At 43.8% G+C, this 23,148-nt stretch overlaps 2 protein-coding genes across 7 annotated transcripts in view; one reads left to right on the top strand and one right to left on the bottom strand.

The window, feature by feature from the left end:
• WAC (WW domain containing adaptor with coiled-coil) overlaps positions 1-13,938 on the bottom strand; it is an 84,795-nt gene extending 70,857 nt beyond the window's left edge. For 2 of the 6 annotated variants that reach the window (XM_060291662.2, XM_060291691.2), the window contains exons 1-3: positions 13,129-13,584; positions 12,842-12,878; positions 11,116-11,311 (exon numbers count right to left, since the gene is read on the bottom strand). In XM_060291662.2, coding sequence (XP_060147645.1) covers positions 11,116-11,311; positions 12,842-12,878; positions 13,129-13,169 — 274 coding nt within the window. In that variant the 5' untranslated portion in view covers positions 13,170-13,584. Of the gene's footprint in view, positions 1-11,115; positions 11,312-12,841; positions 12,879-13,128; positions 13,585-13,685 lie in introns of those variants that run through there. The other 4 variants (XM_030832326.3, XM_030832332.3, XM_060291686.2 and 1 more) reach the window with 3 other exon arrangements.
• A 207-nt stretch (positions 13,939-14,145) lies between these two features.
• Positions 14,146-23,148, top strand: part of MPP7 (MAGUK p55 scaffold protein 7) — a 413,704-nt gene continuing 404,701 nt past the window's right edge. The window contains exon 1 of the mRNA XM_060291639.1: positions 14,146-14,163. The gene's annotated coding sequence lies outside the window, so the exon portion shown is untranslated. The remainder of the gene's footprint in view (positions 14,164-23,148) is intronic.

Below are 23,148 nucleotides of genomic sequence, written 5' to 3'. Positions count from 1 at the left end.
TGAAATCACCTTTAGGCCTGAACCAAAATGAAATCACTCTATAACTCTACATTAAAATCTATGTAATATGAACAAAGCAGCAAAGTTCAGAAAATTTACATGTCAACCCGTTCTACATTATCAAAGTAGGAACCAGAAGTTTCTCTATTAGTGAAATTTTGATAGGGTTCCCAAACAAGATTGTAAGAGCAACAAAGAGGTCACCCAATGCAAATACATGTCCAAACCTATCTATCTAGACTTGACACCAGAAATCAGTTTTTCCCTCAAAATACGCACATCAACTGCAATCCTCTTAAATTCTACTTCTACCATCTGAATCCAAACCCTCACCACCTCAAATCTACAGCACAACAAGCAGCGCTAACGATACACGGCTTTATATAATCAAAGGCTGGCTAACGTGCCCGCATCAGCACACAGAGGGACAACCTGAAAGCCTAACTGTACAGTGTGCCCATGTGCAAGGACCCAAGGGGAAGTCCTGAAGAGCGTGTCATCCCCTGGGCTAATCACGACATGGTGCTGACAAAAGTCCGGTTCAACGGCGAGCAGGAAGCCCACCGGTAGTTCTGCTCTAAGGAGACCTTACTTAGTGAACGCGAAAATCAACTGATACATACACTAAACAGTAATTCCCTATCTCTGCACTAAAAATAAGTTTGACATTTAAATACTAAAATGAGTGCTACATTTTAAAACCTGTTCTTCCCAAGAATCAAGAACACCCCTAAATTATGAGAGTCAGCATCAGGGACTCACCCAACTCCTTGTCAAGGTAATAATAAATAAATCTAGCCCAAATCAAACTGACAAGGAAATCTGGAGGCCCAAGTGCCTTGGGTCGACGTTTGCAAAATGACCAACACTGACATGTAAGTTCCACGACAAAGGAGCCACCATAACTGCACGAGACACAAAACTGAGGTTGGCCTGTGCTTTAGACAGCACAGCCTGTGACCTAACCCTTCAGAATATTCTTTATAACTTAAATGCCCCATGGTAAACGAGACTCAGCTCTATGCACAGAGTATTACATACGGATACTTTAAAACCCTGATAAGGAGCCAACAGGCAGCAGGAACACGTCGTCACAGAAAAGGCTGTGGGACCGTAGACACCACCACTTCTAACAGCCTATCTTACTGTGTTCCAACTCCCATGTTTTCCCCAGGGCTTCAATTTTCATAAACCACCAGCACATACTTTTATGAAGTTGGAAGAGTCTGGAAACTTATTCTTCACAAATGCATTATTAAATGCAGAAATATTTACCATGATCTTCTCATCTGAGCCAAAATATTCCAAAATAACATCTTTTTCTCGTATTGCTTTTTAGCTACCACGAAGGACTAGTTTTATGGGTACAGTACAGGTCAAAACCCTTCAGAAGATGCCAACACGATGCCATGCTCTTCGGGCGCACCGTCATACAATTCAGAAGTAATCAGAGGTTAAACCAAAAGACTAGCACTATCTAAATACATCAAACACGCTCATCCTAAGTTTCCTTCAAAATGCAATTACAGTTGACCCTTGACCAACACAGGTTTGAATTGCATTGGTCCACTTACAGGCAGATTTCTTCCCCAATGTACACATTTCACAGCACTACACGAGCTGAAGTTAGTTGAATCTGAAGCGCAGAACGGCGGGTAAGGACGCTCGACTGTAAAGTCATACATAGAACGGCTACGGGGGAGGGGGCTGGCTGGCACCCTAACCCCACATCGTTCGACGGCCCGCTCTACTCCTCAGGACCAACTGCAGGAAGACGGTCTGCTAGCACCTGAGGTCGGCCTGAGCACGCCAACTCGGGTCAAGGCTCTGTGTTCCAGAGAAACAAAAACCAGATGAAGCTTAGCACCGGGCTGTCTCAGGAAAGCCTGACTGCACGGGGGTGTGTGTGCCAGAAACACTCGATCTAAGTAAGAGCGGCAGCTTCAGATACAACCCAAACATATCCTGCAGGCCTGGCCAGCTGCTAATACTGGTTAAAAACTCCTCTGCTTCCCAGCATTAGTTCTACTCCGGAGCAATGGCCATTACATTAAATGCCACAGGATGCTAACTGAGCTACTTAATGCGTAACTGTATACAAATTATACTATTATCTGTGCATCAGAAAAGAAGGTGACAGAGAACAAAGTTCTCTGAAACTCAAGAAAGCACACAGTATGATCTGGCAAACAACCACTCTGACTTCTAGACTCCTAACGAGAAAATTCACATTCCTTCATGTCCATCTCAGCGTTCCTCCTCTTGTGCGCACTCTGCCTAGGTCTACAGTCTGCATGTATCTAAATTAAACCAGTGTTTATTTAAAAATTCAGTTTTCTAGTCTCCCCTCCGCACCCGCCCCCCAATGCTCTGATTGATGATAATTCAGATGGAGTCAGGAACTTGTAGCTCTAAAAGCTTCCTAGGTGATTTGAATAGACAGCCAAATTTGGGGTAATTACCCTAAATTTGTGTTTTGGTTTACCCTTCCAACAATCCTAAACATCTCTCAACTGCAGAGCTCTGGATGAGCAGGTAACAAGCTAGCATGGCCCTGTAGCCCCTTCACGTACGTAACTCTCACCGGTCAGACCCCTCACCTGGCAAGTGAAAATAATACCCAGGATGGTCCTTCCTAAGGAAGAAGGAAGAAGGAAGCGGTAGCTTGAGACTGGGGCTGCTGGTCTGACACCAACTCCTCCTCAGTCACAGGAATAAGAACAAACATCATAATGTACTATGTCACAGTCTGAGCACTTGGCTAGATGCTTCACAAGTGTTGCAAGGTTTGTCATTTTCATTCAACCCCACCGCAATCCTAGGGAGTGGACACAAAAACACAGAGCGAGTGACATGCCTGAAGTCGCCCAGCTACACGTTATCAGCGACTGGACTAAAACACAAATCTAACTGAAAGATGGCTCCACCCATTGGTTAAGGGTAAGAGAGAAGTGCTCACATTCTCTGAGCACTAACTAAAAGTATGTGTGGTCAGTCCTCTCACACTGATACTGCTGACACCAAATGTCTACTGAATCACTATGAAAATACACTGAAGACGAGCCAAATAACCCCATAAAACGAAACCATTTTTAATAAAATCTGCAAAGGCTATGTATAGGATCCTTCTCATATGTTACGGCACAAGAATGAGTCCTATGAAAACTACCGACAGGATCTGAGGCGATTTCATTTTCCCCCTTCTCTGCATTTTCTAGTTTTTCTATAATAAATTCATACTAACAAACAGAAATTGTAGTACAAGCAGCACTATACAGTTCAAGGGCCCATTAACTCCAACCCTGCCTGGCATAAAGATGCTGTTTCAGAAATCAAGCGGATAAAAAATTTCTTTAGAAAAATAGGAAAACGTGTTAAGCTAAATAGGTCAACAGGGTGATCATATTCTCCAGAACTGTGCTGTCCAATTCAGTAGCCACTAACCACATGTGGCAAGTAGGCACAGGAAATGTGGCCAGTCCCAACTGAAATATGCTGCAAGCGTAAAATACCAGATTTCAAAGACTTTGCACAAAAAAAGGATTACAAAAAAAATCTTAATAGTTTTTAAAACATGCAGTGCATGCCGAAGTGAGAATATTTTGGATACGCCAGGTTATATAAAATACACTAAAGCTCACTTCTACTTCAACGGCGCCACGAGAAAACTCGCCTTTGTGGCTCCCTTTGCTTCTGCTGGGCAGTGCTGCTCTAAGACCTTGTCACTCACGTGCAGCCAACAACATGGCAACATCTGGGATCTTGTTAAAAAGGCAGACCCTTGGGCCCTACCCCAGAACTGCATTTTAGCGAGATCCCCAGATGTTCAGCATACACACGCATGTCTGAGAAACACTATTCCAGAAAACCAGTTTCATTTCCCTTTCAATCCTGACAATCCCAATAGTCTTTCATCTACCCATTTACTAAAACCTGCCAAGGTGTTAGGCACTGTTCTCGGCAACAGGGATACAAGGGGATAAAATCATCAACAAATTTACTCCCTGTTCTGGTGGAGTATATTCCAGAGGACAAGCAAAACTGTCAGTCCCACTATAACACTTTGCGAAAAATGCAAATTTGTTTGAGCACTACTGATTTACCAGGAAACTACCTGAGCATGCCACAGATTTCCCCACTTACCTACAAGCAATTTCACCCGGGAGAAACACGAGCTGCACCCAGCTGGACCAAGCTACACGGGGATTCATGGCACAGAGACATACGCCTCTAATACCTGCCAGCTACCCCAGCTCAGCGTCCGAGTTACGGGTCACATCCATCCACAGTCGGTGACAATTTTCAAAGGGTTATTTCAGATAACCCTCCTTCCATCACTTGACAGTAACTCACAAACTGCAGCCCTTCCACAAGCTACTAACTTCAGGCCTTCGTCAAGGTAAAATGCCGCATCTACTGTGTCGTTAGTGTACTCCTTGACCGTTTAACAAAGTTGTGCAAGCTCTTCGCAAGGCCGCCCCCTTCCTAACATGCCGCCAACAGTGTTCTTGGAGTCCTGTGCCCCACCCACGTCCCCCCCATAAACCCTGGGGTGCACTGTGCACGGCAACTTCCAGGAACACGTGCTGTAACACAATGACAAGAAAGCGGTAACATCAGGTCACCTAAGTACAAAGAAGGAACAAAGCAGTGGGAAGGACAGGCGATGACAGGACGGCTGAGTGCCTGCAACGGCAAGTAAGGCCTCTGGGAGAGGGTGGTACTTCAGCGGACACCCTACTGGAGAGACGGCACCAGGGGGACATACAGAAAGATGAACAAACCTGCTGCGGGGCCAGTGCGGACAGAGCGGCACCAACAAGGGGAATAGGCCACAGAAGTACCCAGACAGCAGGTTACACAGGGCTCATTACAGGCCTCGGTAAGTAACACAGTCAAGGGAGGGTCTCGAGCATGACAGCGATGTAAGCTGTCATTTTAACTGGACTACTCTGGCTACGTGCTGTGTGAAGCATAAAAGATGTGGGACACCATTCAAGAGGCTCCTGCAGAGTCCAGGCAAGAGGAGGAGGGGACAACAGTTTTACTTTAAGTACACACGGTCCCAGACTTACCACGGTTCGACTTAGGATTTGTTGACCTTACAATGATGTGGAAGCCAACAGGCAGGCGGTGGCAACCATACTTGTAATTTTGAATTCTGCTCTTCTCCCAGGCGAGCGATATGCAGGAGGATACGCCCTCAGGATCGGAGCTCCCAGTCAACCACGTGACCAGAAGGCGAACCACCCCTACACTTACAGCCATTCTACTTTTCACCCTCAGTACAGCAGTCAGTAAGTTACACGCGACGTTCAACACTTTACTGTAAAGCAGGCTTTGTGTTAGATGATTTTACCCAAAATGCTTTTGCTCGTGTAAGTGTTCTGAGCACATTTAAAGTAGGTTACATGTATTAAATGCATTTCCAACTTACGATATTTTCAACTTTTGATGGGTTTATCGAGAAGTAACCCCACTGTAAGTCCAGGAAGATGTGTACTAAGTGGTTACAGCTGGAATACAACTTTAAGGTAGAGATAAGGTTTTATGTGTAGCAAAAAGACTTGCTTTCTACTTTCAACAATAGTAGGCTAAATAATTAGATTATACGTTCATCAGTAAAACAGGAATAATCCTAATCAGCCTAATTCAATGGGTTATGGGACCAGGTGAAAAACAATGTAAAAGGGCTTTCGAGATTATGAAGCATCATATAAATCATAAAAAGGAGAGTCTTCATAGGATATATTTTCAAGCCCTAAGTAACTGGTTTTGAAATGACTGACGAACAGTATCTCCAGTTCTTAGCACAGGGTCGCAGAAGCAGAGTCCAGGTACAGATGTGGTCCCAGGTACAGAATCTCTACCAAGATACCCCAGCTCACTGCTAGCTCCACTCTTTCCAGCATCAACAAAATGGTTCCCTACATAAATCAAAACCATTCTGCACAACAAAATAAGACAAACAGAGCCTCACCAGGAAGACAACCTCGAATATATAAATTTTCTGTGAATTATGGACCAGAAATCCTAAGTATGTTACACCAAGAACTTTAAATACATCTTGCACAACTAAAACAGTTCAACTGAGACTGCCTTAAAAGATCAAAGTTCAACTGAGACTGCCTTAAACCATTCCAAAATATTTTTGACTGTGAAATTGAAATCCATTGTATCATAAATACATAATAACCACCTTTTTAAGAATAACAAATAGGTTAAAATGTGATGACTACAAGACAAATGACATGGTATGTGTTCAAACACACGCACAAATCTTTAGAGCAAGTATTTCCTAAAATTAAGGAATACTGAAGAGTTGAAAAATTAAAACTGTTTATCCACCAACCTTATTCTGTTCCTCTTGAAATGGAATACCTATTTCCTATGGAAACCCAATGCAAACCTATCTGCCTAGTTTATTACCTTACTATATATACACTGGACCAATAAAAATAGGTAATACTTATCTATTTTCACTAGACAAGAAAACACTTAATTCAAGTATCAGTGAATTTTAGATTCTGTATGAAATTTCCAAGTTGCTTTGAAAACAAGCCTCTGTATACGAGGGCTTAACTTGAGAAAAATGGCTTCTTCCTAGTAAAATTGGCAAGCTTTCCCATTAAAACTTATTTTTAAAAGTACACTAACATGATCATCTCGTCTAGAACTACACACACACACACCACACAACCACAACCACACACACACACACACGCACACCTACTATAATTCATTAAGATGTATCCGGAGCATTAAGATACAAATCAAGTCATCTTTATACTAATTTGTAATATAGTAAACACCCACCAAATAAAGTTCAAATATGCCTGAATGTTTCATCTCCAACAGTGTACACAAGTTACCAGAGTAGAGAGGACTAATTTCTAGACTAATCTGTCACTATGGGTTCCTTTCATAAAAGTAAATATTCCTTCATCTATAAACTGTAATACAGGGATACCATGTGTACTATCTACCTTCCAAGGTCAATGAGGATCAAATGAGACTGTTCATTTTTATAGTACTTTCTAACATTACAGATGCACAGCATATTTCGTTTTATTCCAAATGTAAAGTTATATGAATAACCGTAAGACCATACTGTGCAATTATCAGTCTATTATTTAATGTGAAAATACTAAAACATTACTAAATCATACTTTAAAAACTGTAAGAACACCAATTATCCCCAAATACTCCCTACTGAACAATTCCTTCAAATGTTACAGTAACTGTCATTTGACAACTGTATTAAATACATTTCCAAATTTCTCCAGATATAGCTAAATGACAAAAAAATAAAAGCTTTCATTATGCAGCTACAAACTTTAACATCTTTAGAAATGTAACCACTAAGGGCAATTTTTCCTTTGTACTCAAAGGTATATGAATGCTAACTCAAAAGCTATGCAAAATCACTGTTAAGTCCCACCAATCAGGGAGCCGATACAGAATATTTTTCAATTAACCAATGGAGCTATCTCCCCCCAAAAGATGTTTCTAACAAGTATGTTTCTGACAGTTAATTCCTAGAAGGATGATGAGAAAAATGGGACAACCCCCAAGAGGCTGAAGTTCTGTGGGACAGCTTTACAGAACCCTTGTAAAGACATCCCTCGTTCCTCAACTCATTTGTACTATCAACATTCTTAAAGTTACTTGGTAACATTATGCTCAGGACTAGTTTCGTTAAAGAAAAACACACTTTAACGAAATGGAAAGAGTTTTACAATTCCACAGAAGTACAAGTTCAACCAGTACTGTGCTGTCGTACTTCTGAAGTGGGGGGATGCAAGCTGCACCTTTAAAAACATGTCTACGCTGCAAAACCAAATCCAGTGTACCTTAAGATTCTTGTTTTTGGTTATTTTTAAACAAAAGATACTTTGCAGATAGATCAGGAAATATATAAAAATAACTTATTCCACCAAGTTAAACAACCTTCTAGGTAAGCTGTAATGTCACATAATTTCCCTTAATTACAACAGATAATCTACATTCCCTTTCATAAATCCTACAGGATAAAAACCTCCAATTCTTTTAACTGCACATACAAAGCTGGAATAAATCCTTTTTAGCTGCAGATTTCTGCGAGTGACGATCCTCCTCAATCCCTGCTTTCTGACTTACGATATACCTTAAAGTCATTTTATATATTACTCTGAATTGGCACTTTTCAAGGAAATCCAAGGTGCCATGGAAGAAATCTAGTGAATTACTGAAAAAAAATATGCTGTGATGTGGACAGATGCCAGTAAAGCCCCATTTGGCGGGGGGGGGGGGGGGGGTGTACACACATCCTTAAATTAGGTACTTATTAAAATTATGAGATTTTTTTTAAATCCTAAAATAAATATCAATTTGAAATTAGTTCAATAAATACAGTAACCTGTTCTTACATTAAATTGTTACTTACAAATGCTGAGTGCACAGATAATCCAACTCACTTGCACTTCACTTTGGATAATGGCTTTGACTGTTATGTGGACATTTATCTAAAATATGTATATATATATTTTTTCTTTGTTTTTTTTTGCGATACGGGGGCCTCTCACTGTTGTGGCCTCTCCCACTGCGGAGCACAGGCTCCGGACGCGCAGGCTCAGTGGCCATGGCTCACGGCCCAGCCGCTCCGCGGCACGTGAGATCCTCCTGGACCGGGGCACGAACCCGCGTCCCCTGCATCGGCAGGCGGACTCTTAACCACTGCGCCACCAGGGAAGCCCTGAATTCATATTTATTTAAAGATAAAAATCTCAGGGAATAAAAATGCCTGTAATAAAGTTACATATTCCCTTTAAATCTGTTTCAAACTCTCATTAGCAAGGAAAAAACAAAAAAACACCTGGAGTCAAAGTATAATGACTAAATATATCAGTATTAACTGAGGGAAGAATCACCACTTCACATCTTTAAAACACAGAATTAACATCAAAGATGCACTCTGAGCTCAAGAATGTAGATTTGATTTTATGGTATTCATTATTATTCCTACCTAGTGTAAAGTAATATGGTAGCCAGGTATATGAGAGACGATACAGTCAGGGATGAAGTTAGTATTAGTTAAAAGCCTCCAGAGAAAGAAAAGCAAACAGCTAAAAAAGCAAATCAGAAAGTGGGGTTTTAACTGAGCAAGGGACTAGATCAGAAAAATAAGTTTCTTTACAAATGGAGCTAAAGAACCATCAGCAAGCAGATGCAAATAAAAAGGAAACTAAAAGCAAACAAGAAATATCTGGACTACACATAGAAAGGAAAACTAAAATCAAAATGAAGAAAGAAAAAGTACAGAAAAAGCAAGCAGCTCGACCACCACCAGAGTGGTGGTGACTCTCCAGAGTCAGCGCCTTTAAGAATAGCTTCAAGGCCAGGATCACATCTTAGCATTACTTCCAGGAATACCACACAACTGCTGACACATAGCAGATGCCCAATGTTTGCTGAATGAATGAGCAACAAAATGTTCTTGGGATTATTTCACCTGTAAAAGAATTTACCAGGCGTGATTCACTGTAAATGTATGAAAGCATTTACAGAAGTTTCCTAGAGTACTTAAAATGACCTCCTTCCTGGATTTGGGGATCCATGATAGATAACCAGATCAGAATCACTAAAAGAGAACCTGGGATACTTATCCATAAGGAGGTGAGGTGCCACATCCTGTTTAGTCACAGTCACCAAAATTTTAAAGATAAAGCAAAATACAGTGCAAACAATACTGCCTTCTAAGAGCTAACATTTGAAATGAAATCCACTACAGAAGAGTGGTTGGTAATAGAATCATCTTGACTACACATACACTATGAAAACTTACCTACAAAATTAAAAACGTTAATAGTTTAAGTAATTCTGTCCAAGAACTTGTAACGCTAAATAACCAAACCCATCTGCTGTTACTTACAAACAAATATACAGATTATCTGTGTAAGTAGCACAAAACTATACTATATTTAATGGAGAACTATATTCCCCTCCCATTCAATAACCATCCAAATGTTCCATCTCAATGCAATCTTCTGATCATTATTAATTTCCTCAACCCAGTAATTATATACAGAGGAGACCGATGTTTCCCAATATCTCATCATACTGAGTATAGCTGACTTCTACCCTAGGAGGCAAAAAAGAGAACCAGAAGATGCAGGATTTTTTTTTTTTTTTGAAGTAAAAGCAAAATATTGAGAAGCTAGTTGAAAATCAGACAGAAAGCCATGTGAGACTACCGAGTTTCCTTAGAAGTTTATAAAGGCACAATCAATAGGGTATATTTATTTCGAACACGTTATCTATTAAGCAATTTAAGATCTTATAACAGGGAAAAATAGAGATTAATTGCCTCAGGGAAATTGGTTTATCCCTCAATGCATTCTTTAGACATGAAATCTGATTATTTTGGTAAATTTTGGCCACATTAAGTCTGAAACAGTTAAGAGTTTAACTTTTTTTCTTGGCCTTCCACCTACCACAAAGAACTTGAGGCAAAGGAACAGCTGAAGTTACCCTTATACCACTGAGGCTTTTAACAAGGTGAATATGTGAAGAAATATACAAGTTACATTAATAAGATCCTAGGGAACAGGAAAAATCTCATTTAAATGTTCACAGCAAAAAGTTAAGAAAAATTTTCTGAATCACAAATGATTTTTTTAACCTGTGAACTGTCTCAAAATACCTACTAAATTTTTAAATTCGCACTTCACCATTAGGAGACACGGCTGAACTCCTTAAAAAAAAAAAAATTCAAGCAGAAACAAGGATCTCAAAATAAACCAAGCCAAATAAACTGAAATCTTTACTTGAAGAGGTGAAAGTTCCTTTCTTGGAAAAACGTCCTGCATTTTTCCCTCACCATTAATAAAGTACTGGTAGGCTACATTCATAAATGCATTCTCTATCAGCTACTGGAGTCCAGTTTTGCATCCTCAGGTCAGCATCTGTTATCTCTACATCACTTGTTTGGGAATCACATAAATAAAAATAAAATATTCTGATGACATAACCATACAGTAACGTCTGCAAGCTGGAAACATGACTGACACCTTTTGTTTTATACAGAATTATCATGAAAAACCAACATGTGAAAGTTTCAACCAAAAAGCTACTCACCACCATCCCTCTCTCTAACTCTGTGAATATGCACATTTTTGGCCTTACTGTGACCTGTGCTGTCACTATATTTGTTTTCAGGACTATCAGATCTCCGCAACATTTTATTTGGTGGTGAAGGATCTGCGGCGTCTCGCATTTTTTCATGTCTGTGATCACCGCTACTGGGGTGACTCTTCGATGAATACTTAAGTGCCTGTAAAACATCACCCCCCCAAAAATAAGAGAATTAAAACATTGAACTCAACTTTCTGGGTTAGTTCTACTGTAAAACTTGGCATATTAACTTCAGTTTTATGAATTTGTATCAAGAAAATTAAAATTTCCTTTTCCAAGTCTGTCTTTAAGTTATTCAAACAAGACCTAAATGACTAAGAGTTACTGTAAGGCTCCTCATACAAATCAAAATACCACATTCAAAAAAAAAAAGATCCACTCCACTAATTATCTTGTAAATACAAGAAATCAGACACTTTGGTAAATTAACTCCTCAATAAATTTTTCTGGGAATTAGAAAGTTTAATCTAAAGGAGAGTACTACCGTCATCCCGTTTTTGCTCTGCAACTGCTACGCTAGACACAAGATATAAGCAAGCATGCACAGGTTTCTGCAATCCAACAACACAAAAGCGTCACTTTCTCCAATGCTTGGACTCACCCATGTAAAGCATTTGGGACCTGACTTCACTGCTCTTGCAGGTGCGGGAAATAATTTTAAGAGGCAGAAAGAAACGCTGGCTGATACTTCTGACCTATCACGGCGGAACTTAATGGAACTCCCTCGCAATAACGTATCTGAGACAACCACGACATGGCAGTCTTTCAAACCGCATCATCAATTATGCTTTGGAGGGCCCGGCTCAACAGGGTTTGACCTCTGACTTATGCAAACTAATGAACACTGTTTTGCACATCAGGGGGCCTAGGGTTTTTAACTTGGGCTTTTAACAAATCATGCTGGCCAGTAACACTACCGTCAGCTTAGAAACCTGCTCTCCTACCCGGTAAGGGATCAGACGCAGAAAGTATTTGCTTCTAGTGTCATCTGAGCGCTGCCAACCATGTCTGAGACCCGCCCCACCGCCGGAATCAGGGGCCACTTCTACCAGGACTTTTTTTTTTTTTTTAAATTACAGGTTTACGTGCAGCCGCCGCACGCACACACTAGAAGCACCTTCCTTACTTAGAGCGGCTGCCCCAGCACCCAAAGACCTCAACTCCGGCAGGAACAAAAGCGCCATCTTCCACTAGCAATGCACTTAGCCGCCCCGAAAACAAACTGCGAAGGGAGAGCGCTCCACCGCGCGCCCAGGAGTCGCAAACCCGTCGGCAGCCTCGCCCCAGCCTCGCGTCTACTCTGGACACCTTTCCGGCAACTTCTCGTCGCCCCGCTACAAAGGAGCGTGGCTCCAGAGGCCCCCGCGCCTCGCCCCACCGAGTCCCTCCCGCCCAGAGGCCCGAGTCCGGCCCCGCCCGGCCGAGATGGGCTCCGCTCGCCACGCGGAGCTGCGCTTCCTCCAGTCACCTGTCAAGATGAGCGCCCACACCTCGACAGCGAGCGCCGCGGGGGCCGAGCGCAGGCTGCGGGCGCCGCGGAGCCGTGGCCCCGAAGGGCCTGCAGCGGCTTGCGAAGCCTGCGCTCGAGTAGCGGCTCCTCCCTCCCCGCCGGCCCCGCCGCCCCGCCGGCCCCGCCGGCCCCTCCAGCCCGCGCCCGGCCCGCGGGTACCTGGTAAGGCTGCGCGTCCCCCCGCCGGTCGTGACAGCTGGAAAACAGGAAGAGAAGCGGCCTGAGGCCGGGGGCCCCGGCGCCCCCCCCCCGCGGAGCCCCCGGAGCCCGCCCGCGCGCACACGCACACTCGCGCCCGCCGCCGCCCGCCGCCCGCGCGGCCGCTCCCCCTCCCGGCTGCTCCGGATCAGGGTTAACAACAAAAATGGCGGCGAGGCCGGCCCAGATAAGGAGCAGCCGCCCCCCCGCCGCCCGCCCCGCTGCCCCAAAACGAAAAGACGATTTACCCATCACTGAGTCTCTGCTGTTTCCTCGCATACATTACCATCAATGCCCGGCCTGTGAGCGTGTGTCGGGGACGGGGAGCGGCCGCGGACCGGGCGGCGGGCGGGCGCGCAGGCGGCGGGCGGCACAGGGCCCGGCGCGCCCTCGGCGACGCTCAGCACCTCCCCGTCACTGGCGCCGGCGCTCCCGGGCCATCCCCTCCGTCCGCACCACGCTCACGCTCAGCTCGGATCGGCTCAGGCCGGGCAGCGGCGAACCGGGGGAGGGGGCACCAAGATGCGTCCGGCTCGGCCCCGCGCGCAGCGACTGCCTCCTCCGCCTTTGCCTCCTCCCGCTCCGCCGCCGCTACCCCTCCTCCCCCCGCCGCCGCCGCCGCCGGGTCCTCCTCCTCCGCCGCCGCCTCCTCCTCCTGCCGCCGCCGCCGCTGGTGCCGCCGCTGCCGCTCCACCAACTACATCCGGGCAACTCGGCCGCTGCGGCCTTCGGAAACCCTCGGCACTTTCCGCCGCGCTCCTCCTCTCCCACCCTCGCGCGCTCCGGAACGCCGCCTTCGGCAAACCTCGGCTCGCCGCGGCCCTCCTCTTCCTCCGCGGCCTGGCTCGCCTCCTCGCGACCCGTCCGCTCTTTCCGGTCGCCGCTGCGGGCTCGCACACGCGCGTCCGGCCGCCGCCCTTCCACTTTAGGGGTAGTCCGGCTCGGGGAGCCGCCCGAGGCTGGTCCCGGGGGCCCCGGGGCGCGCGGGGCGGGCGGCGCCTTCGGGAGGAGGCCGGTGGGGCGCGCGAGGAGCCATCGCGGACTTAAGGGCGGCTGCGCTGCTGCGCGTGCGCCCGGCGGCGCGGGGCGGGGAGGCGTCCCGCAGGAGCGCGCGGGCCGCCGCCCCCGCCCCTGCGGGCTCCGACCGGGAAGCCCCTGGTTGGGCGGCGGGCGGACGCTGGCCCAGGCGCCCGCTCCGCGCGCAGGGACGCGAGCTGCCCCGGAGGCCCGCGCGGCGGCCTGGGGTGGGCAGGGCGCGCCCCTGGGCCGTCGGCGTCTTAGAAGTAAGTCACCGCCGGAAGCGCGGGGCGAGGGCGGCGTGCGTTCCGGGTCACTGCGCGGAGCGCCCGGAGCCCGTGGGCCTGCGCCCCCCGGGTGGGGGGGGGGGTCCGTGGGGGAAGAGCGAGCGCCGCCTGGGCCGCTGATTGGAAACGCGCGATGCGCCTGCACGCGTGGGGGAGGGGGGACCTTGGAAAAAGTGTTGTTTACTGTTTTCCACCCCTAGCCGCGCCCTCCCCTCCGTCTCCTTTCTTCGTTTCCCATTTTTCTCTCTTCTGGTTCCTCTTTGCTCACGTGCGGTCGTTTGGAGGTTCTGCATGTGAATGGAGGCCTGGGGAGTGCTAAGGAAATTGCTGTCAAGGGAATTTGTTAGCGCGCTCCAGGCACAGTAGCGGCGTTGGCACGTTGGGAGGGAGAAAATCAACTCTGTCACCCCAGCTAGGCTTTCCTGGACGGCGGTGGTATCCAGGTGGTTTTATTTCTCCTTCTGTTCTAAACATCTTGTAAGGCAACACTGAATGAAGTGTAATAAACATACACTAAACATACAACAGATTACATGGAAGAAAGAGGTGAGGTAGGAAACAAATCAGAAGAAACAAGGTCCTTCCGAAGAACTGATTTAATTGGTATCCAACCAGTTAATTATGGCTGACCTAATGAAGAGGTGGAATGATGCGGGGAAGAAGGCCCAGAAATCACAGCTGATGGAAAAAGAAAAAAAAAATAATTACGTAGCCTTATTTGTCACATCTACCTGCCAAAAGCCAAGATTATTGCTGTTTGGGAGGACTAGTAAAGTCCACTTAAGGCCCACCGAAGGTGTCAGTAACTAAGAACAAAACTGCCAGTGACTGAAATGAGGAAAAAAAGAAAAGAAAAACCGGAGTCTTTTAAGTGTGGTTTCTAAACACTTTTGTGACAACTGCTCTGAAGACGAAAGACGTCAGATTGGAAGAGTACAGAAAGTAATACATAAATCTCATGCAGAAACTTTTTGAAAGCTGGCAGCAAAATTTATTACTAATTTCTTGTTTGATCATTAGACGTCTGCTGAACTTGTTATATACCGTTTGATCAAAAGCAGCAAACCGGGCTGAGACACGCAGCAAACAGCTCTAGGCAGTGTACAGTCGGTTCTCGTTATTCACACATTCCATGTCTGCGAATTCACCTGCTCACTGCAATGTATTTGTAATCCCCGAATCAGTATCCAAGGGTTCGTGGACGTGCACAGTGAAAAATGTGACTTGCCTGACAGGCACTACTGAGGTTAAAGGAGACGACACTCAGCCTTGTTACATCAGCTCTTGCGCTGTAAACAGATGTGCTTTTCACAGTACATACGGTGTCATGTTTTTAGCAAATTTTTTGTGCTTTTTACTGGTGGCTTTCGTGTTTTAAGTGCCTCCACACCCCCACCCCAGGCGTAGTGCTGAGCTGCTATCTAGTATTTGTGGAGAAAACGTGTGTCCTGCATCCTGTTCGTTTAGGGTTATCATTAGTGCTCTTGGCCGTGATGAGGTCAGTGCTGGTAAATCAACAGTACATTAAATAAGATGTCTAAACAGGAACTCACATAAACAAAGTTAGGTACCGGTCAGTTGACGAAATGTGACCTCAGGATCTTAGGAACCTAACCCTTTGCTCCTCCAGGAGAAGTTTAGCGTTCCCGGTGACTTTATAGAACACAGCTCTCTCAGATAATGAGAATTGACTGTTACTAAAGGACACGTCCAAATGTTACCCGCATTTTTAAAAATCTCATCTCGTCGCCTACTTTAGATTCCATTATCTGTTGTTGTGAGTCGTCCTTTGGAAATACCTTCCATCCTTGCCTTCTCCCTCCACTTTACATATCTAACCCACAGCCCTGCTCAATTCCCTGCATGCGTGAGGAAAACATAACACCTTACTAACTCTGAAAAGAGCTCCCTGGGTTCCTCACCCCCCTCCCACTAACTTCCCTGATCTGTCTACCCTGCCCTCTTCAACAGCTGTTTCACCTCTTCTAAACCTGACGGTACATCCCCAGTCCTTGCTGTGTTGCTTCTTGAGATGATAGATGGAATCAGAAATCTGTAACAGCTTTGGCCCACGCCCACCTTGCATCTACCAGCCTTCCTCCATCTGAATACACTGCTAGCCTCCATAACTGGATGGATGGTCCAAATTCCTGTCCAAGACCCAAACTGCCACTTTTGCATTGAGTTCCATTTTACTCTTGGAATTGTCCTCTTTCCTTAGCAGATTTTCCCCGCTCAACTTGATTGTTTTTTTTAACTTGTAAAGATTTTAATAGCTAAAATCTTGATCATATCTCCCTGCAAATACTACCCCATTGCTCTGACCTGGTCTCCTATACAGAAGGACTTCATGTGCGCATCTGCTACTCTCTCTCGAACCCACAAGTCAGACTTGACCCCCAGACTCCACTGAAACTAAGGCTCCGGATCCTGGGAGCCTCCACCCTCTCAAATCCCACTTTCGTTTCTCAGTCTTCATGTCACTCCACCTGTCAGCAGCATTTGACACAGCTGATGACTTACTCTCTTCCTCCTGAAGCCCCTTTGCTTGCCTGCCAGAATTCCATTCTGTATTTCTCTCTTGCTTCCTAAATGACTGTTACTTAGTCCCCTTGCTGGTTGCCCTCTTTTTCCAGCCTCTAAATGCTGGAGTAGCCCAGGATTCAGATCTCACAACTTGGACTGCTTCTCCTCTCTGTTCTTTCTCCCTCAGCAGCCCCATCCAGATCTCTGGCCAAATGAAACCCACGTTTGAATCTCCAGCCCACGCCTTTCCCCTAAACACTAGACTCGCACTTAACTGCCTACTTTACAGCACTGCTTGAATGTCTGATAGGTGTGGTAGACTTAATATAGTCTAAACCAGACTGTTAACCCCCCTCCCACCCCACCAAAGAACTGTGATTTAGTGTTCCCTATTTCATGAAATGGCAACTCCATTCTTCCAGACTAAAAACTTTGGAGTCATCCTTGATTCTTCCACACCTCACATCCACTCCATCAGCAAATCCCACCAGCGCTATCTTAAAAATATACCCAGAATCTGATCTCAGCTCACCACCTCCATCACAGCCACTCTGATCCAAGCCGCCGTCTTCTTACACCTGGACAATAGCAAAGGCCACCGGGCTGGTCTCCCACTTCTACACTTGCTTCCACGTCATCTACTCACTCATGGCAGCTGTCAGTGTGATCCCTTTGAAAGTCAACAACATTCCTATCTTAAAGCCCACTGATGGCTTCCCATCTCACTCAGAACAAAAGCCGTGGTCTTCCATTCTTACCGTGGTCTGCAGGGCCCTGCGTAAACTGCTCCCGCCCACATTACCTCTGGTTTCACATCCAGTATGACATTTCTGCGTGCTCAGTCTTTTCCCACCACTCCATCCTCCACTTTCCTCCACTATACCGAGCATGTCTGTCTCAGGGCCTCTGCACTAGTATCCTCCTGCCTGAGTGCTCTTCTCCTTGGTACCCACTTGCTCACACTGTCACTTCTTCAGGTCTCTGCTCAAATCTCTCATCAGAAAGGGCTGAACTCTGAGAACTATGTAAGCAGCACCCCACCACCATCTCTCTCCCTTACCTTGCTCTGTTTTTCCTGTGCCTCTTGCCACGTAATATGTTGTGTATTTTGTTTATTGGTTGTCTCCCACTAGAATGAAGGTTCTGTGTGACATCAGATAAATATTTGGTGAGTGAAAGAATATTTACCTACAAAAATATATACAAAGAAAACAGCAAAATATTATAATTCTCACGAAGAAAAAGATAACATGGGTTTATTTCTGCTTGCTTTCTTAAAGAACAGAATTATAAATTGAGTCCTGCTGTCACAAATTAAATGGGAGTAAAGCTGGATTATTCCTAATACTCATAAAATATTGTAAAAGGTAACATTTGAAAATTTATATGAATTTGCATATGTAACAAATCTTATGCAGACCACTTGCGTTTCTGTTGAATGAGAGATCTCAAATTTGTGAATGAGAGATCTCAAGTTTGTGAATGAGCAGAGATCCATATTTCAGCCAATAAATGAACACATATCAACCATTATGGGGGAGATCTATCAGCCAAAAGGCCATGGGTGACCCTGACGTTAGTGTGGCCCTATTGGTGGAGGAAGAATCAGAAAGTCACGTCATCAGGCCTCTAGTTGTAAAAGAGACTTTAAAAGGTTTGCTCAAATTTTTAAAGGGTCACAAAATAAGGATACATCCTCTGAAATTTTTACCAAGCACTTTTCCTTTCTATCTTTTTTCTCTGTCCTTGCCCTTCTCTCAACTTGGCACAGTTTAGTGTTTAAGAGCATGGGTTTTGGAATCAGAGTGACATAATGTGGAGCTCTGGCTACATTATTGACGGACGAGCAGTGTAACCTTGGGCAAATTGCCAGAGTCCCAGAGGTTATGCTTCCTTATCCCTAAAATTGACTTGATAGGGTATAGGGCTGTTTGTAAAAAGTTAATGAACTTCCGTAAATAATTTAGCAGCACGTGGCACATACATAACTCCACTGCTGGTGGATATCATTCATTCATTCAAAAAAAAGCGTTACTGAGTTTCTGTGTTATCACGTCTTGGGAACATAGTATTAAGCAAATTCACTTGGTCTCTGCTCCTATGGAGTTTATGTTTTAACTAAGTGCAGTACATAACTAAGAGGAGACCCTTTGTGTTCTCAGGTTTGTGATGTGAGGCTTTCATTCAACTATGTTGAAAATTAGCAAAAACGCAACAAAAATTATGATTTAGAAAAGGGGAGTAAAAACTTCCAGGACGGCATCATATCAGTATATGGTATATCCTTCTAAGCTGGGGTAATAGTGTAAATAATGGAATCAGCAGGTCCTGGGATTCCCACCCTCCCCACACACCCCCAGGATCCTTGTTGACTCATGTATTCACAGTTGAGCTAAGTTCTGGATTTACAACTTGCCGGTTTTTTAAAGTTTCTCCCAGTGATAGATAACAAAGTGCAGCCAAGATTGAGAACTATACCTACACCCTTTGCCTCTGGGAAAACTTCAGCCTCGATTAACCCAACTGTTCACTTTCTCAGTACCTGAAAGCAGTTGCATGCTGCTGAAGGCTGTTGAGTGAACTTCTGAATAGACTGATTCCTCTAAAGTCTCATGATCACCAAATAGACGGACCCTCAGTACAGCCAGGCAGTCTTAGACATTTCTCTCTTCAACCTCCTCATCTACTCCAAAAAGTTCCTCTAACTTCCACTCTCCTCTCACTGTGCTGCCTCCCCTTCACTTTCAGAAGATAGCACCTCCTTCCTCCTAAACCAAAGCCCCCAAATGGAAATTTCTTCCTGCCTCAAAATAGCCAAATTTACCTACACGCATCTTATCCTTCCTTCTACTTACTCAACAATTTACTGAGAACCCACTAGTGCTGGGAATACATCAATGAACAATACAGACAAAAATCTCTACTCTCCTGGGGCTTATATTCGAGTGGGAAAAAACAAACATAAATAACTGATATGGTAATTTGGATAATAGTAAGTGCTATGGAGAAGAGTGGAGAATGATAGGGAGAACTAGATTAGGAATAATATTTTAAACAGAGTGGTCATTGAGGTGACATTTAAGCAAAGACTTAAAGGTGATGAGAGAGAGGAGTGTTCCTGGAAAAGGGAACGGTGTGAGCAGATGTCCTGAGGCAGGAGTGTGTCTGGCGTGTTCAAGAGAAATAAGGAAAGTTGTGTAGGTAAAACGTATTGACGGAGGGGGAAAGTATGAGGAAATGAGGTCAAATAGTTGAAAGGAAGGGATGGGGGAGTAGGTGATGAAGGATCAAAAAGCCATTATAAGAAGGCTGGCTTTTATTCTGAGACAGATGAGAAGCCATTGGGGAGTTGAGCAGAGAAGTGACACTGGCTACTGTGTTGAGAATAGTCTTTATGACAAGGAAGTATGCAGAGAAACTAGTTAGGATGCTACTGCATTGTCCAAAGGACACTGTTTCAAAACAGGAGTTAAGCCTCATCTCTAAGGCCATTTCCTTCACATATGCTTTCCAGCCTTCCACTTTAAGGAACTAGAACAAGAAGAGAAAAGTAAATCCAGTGATAGCAGAAGGAAGGAAACAATGAAGGTTAGAGGAGAGAGAAATTATATAGACAATAGAAAATAGTACAATCAATGAAACCAGAAGTTGGTTCTTTGAAAAGATCAGTAAAATTAACAAACCTTTAAATAGAATGACCAAGAAAAAAAGATCCAAATTACTAAAATTAGGGGAAAATGGGGATATTATTACCAACCATATAGAAATAAAAAGAATTACAAGAAAATACTATTAACATTTGTATGCCAACCAATTTGATGACCTAGATGAAGTGTACAGATTCCCAGAAACAAAGTACCAAAACTGACTCAAGAAGAAATAGAACAGACTTAACGTTACAAGTAAGAATATTGATTGAGTAATCAAAAAACTTCCAAGAAAGAAAAGCCCAGAATCATACGGCTTCACTGGTGACTTCTATCAAACATTTGAAAAAACACCACCAGTCCTCAAACTCTTACAAAAAATAGAGGAAGAGAGAACCTCTTCCTCTAGGCCAGCATTACCCTGATAACAAAGCCAGATGAAGACATCACAAGAAAATAAAACTACCAACATAGTCCCTAATGAATATAGATACAAAGTGTCCCTAATAAATATAAATACAAAAATCCTCAACAAAAGTAACCCAGCAGCATGTTTAAATGATTACATACCATGACCGACTGGAATCCACAAAATTATTAGTGCTAATAAATTTAGCAAAGTCACAAGGTACAGGATCAACAAAAACCAGTTTTCTTTCTATACACTTGCAATGAACATTCCAAAAAATAAGAACACAATTCCATTTACAATAGCATCGAATAAAATACTATGAAATAAGTTTAAATGAGACATAAACTACATTGAAAGCTACATAACATTGAAAACTATTTACAAAATACTAAAGAGCTAATTAATGGAAAGACATTCCCTGTTCATATTTTGGAAGACTTAATATTGTTTGGATGGCAAACTGATCTATAGATTCATTGCAGTCCCTATCAAAATTCCAACTATGTTTTTTTGCAGAAATTGACAAGTTGATCCTAAAATTTGTATAGAGTTACAAGGGACCCCAAAACAATCTTCAAAAAGAAGAAAGTTGGAGGACTCATACTTTCTGATTTCAAAGCTTACTACAAAGCTACAGTCATCAGCATAGTGTGGTATTGGCGGAAGGTTAGATTGATAAGTCAGTATAATAGAATTGAGAGCCCAGAACTAAACCAATACATGTATGTTAAATTGATATTTGACAAAGATATCAAAACATCACTGGTGGAAGACTAGTATTTTCAGTAAATGCTGCTAAGAAAATTGTATATCCACATGCAAATTAATTCGTTTGAACCCTTACCGCACACCATATAAAAACACTAACTCAAAATGTAAGAGGGCAACTATACAAGTCTTAATATATTGGGGGTAAATCTACATGACTTTGGATTTGGCAATGTTATTCTTAGATATGACATCAGAAGCATGAATAACAAAATGAAAAGTAGATAAATGGATTTCATCAAAATTTAAAACTTCTGTGCATCAAATGACACTATCAAGAAAAAGCCCACTGAGTGGGAGAAATATTTGCAAGTCATACACGTGATGAGAGTCTATTATCCTAAATATATAAATAACTCTCATAAATTCATCAATAAAAAACAACCCAACTTTAAAATGGTCAAAGCACTTGAATAGACATTTCTCCAAGGAAGATATTTTAATGGCCAACAGTACATGAAAAGATGCTCAATATCATGCCATTAAGGAAATATTAATACAAATCAAAACCACAATGAGGCCTTCCCTGGTGGCACAGTGGTTGAGAATCTGCCTGCTAATGCAGGGGACACGGGTTCGAGCCCTGGTCTGGGAAGATCCCACATGCCGCGGAGCAACTAGGCCCATGAGCCACAACTACTGAGCCTGCACGTCTGGAGCCTGTGCTCCGCAACAAGAGAGGCCGCGATAGTGAGAGGCCCGCGCACCGCGATGAAGAGTGGCCCCCACTTGCCACAACTAGAGAAAGCCCTCGCACAGAAACGAAGACCCAACACAGCCCTAAATAAATAATTAATTTTAAAAAAAACCACAATGAGATACCACATCACACCCACTAGAATGACTGTAATTAAAAATCAAACCGGTGTTGACAAGGATGTGGAGAAAATGGAACCCTCATAAATTGCTAGCGGGAAAGTAAAATGGTGCAGCCTCTATGGAAAACTGTTTGGTGGTTCTTCAGAAGTTTAAACATAGGATTACTTTATGACTCAGCAGTTTCTACTCGTAAATATATACTCCAGAGAAATGAAAACAGGTATTCAAACAAAAGCTTGTACCTGAATGTAGCCAAATAATGACCAAAAGTGGAAACATCCAAACTGTCCACAACATATGAATGGATACATTGTGGTATATACACACAATGGAATATTATTCAGCCATAAGTAGGAGTGATGTACTGATACAGGGTACAACATGGATCAACCCTGAAAAACCTGCCAAGTGAAAGAAGCCAGACACACACAAAAAAACACATAAGATTCTGATTCCATTGGTGTGAAATGTCTAGAATAAGCAAATCCATGGAGATAGATGAGTGGTCGCCAGGGACTAGGGAGACATAGGACTGGGGAGTGACTGCTTGATGTGGAGTTTCTTTGTTGAGTGATGAAATGTCCAAATTTAGACAGTGCTGATGGTTTCAGATGTGAATGTGCTGGAAGCCACTGAATTGTACGTTACAATGGTGAACTTTGTGTTGTAAATTTTACCTCAATTTACAAGAAAAAAGCAAATCATCAGTGCCTCCCCTCTCTATTTGCTTCCAAGCACCCTGTCTACTCCCATGGCCTCTGTGTATAGTTACCACCTATACACAGATGGCTC

This window comes from Globicephala melas, chromosome 2 (genome assembly GCF_963455315.2).
Source record: "Globicephala melas chromosome 2, mGloMel1.2, whole genome shotgun sequence".
Lineage (NCBI taxonomy): Eukaryota > Metazoa > Chordata > Mammalia > Artiodactyla > Delphinidae > Globicephala > Globicephala melas.
The sequence above is the reverse complement of the archived record's forward strand: the minus strand, read 5'-3'. Positions and strand labels throughout refer to the sequence as shown.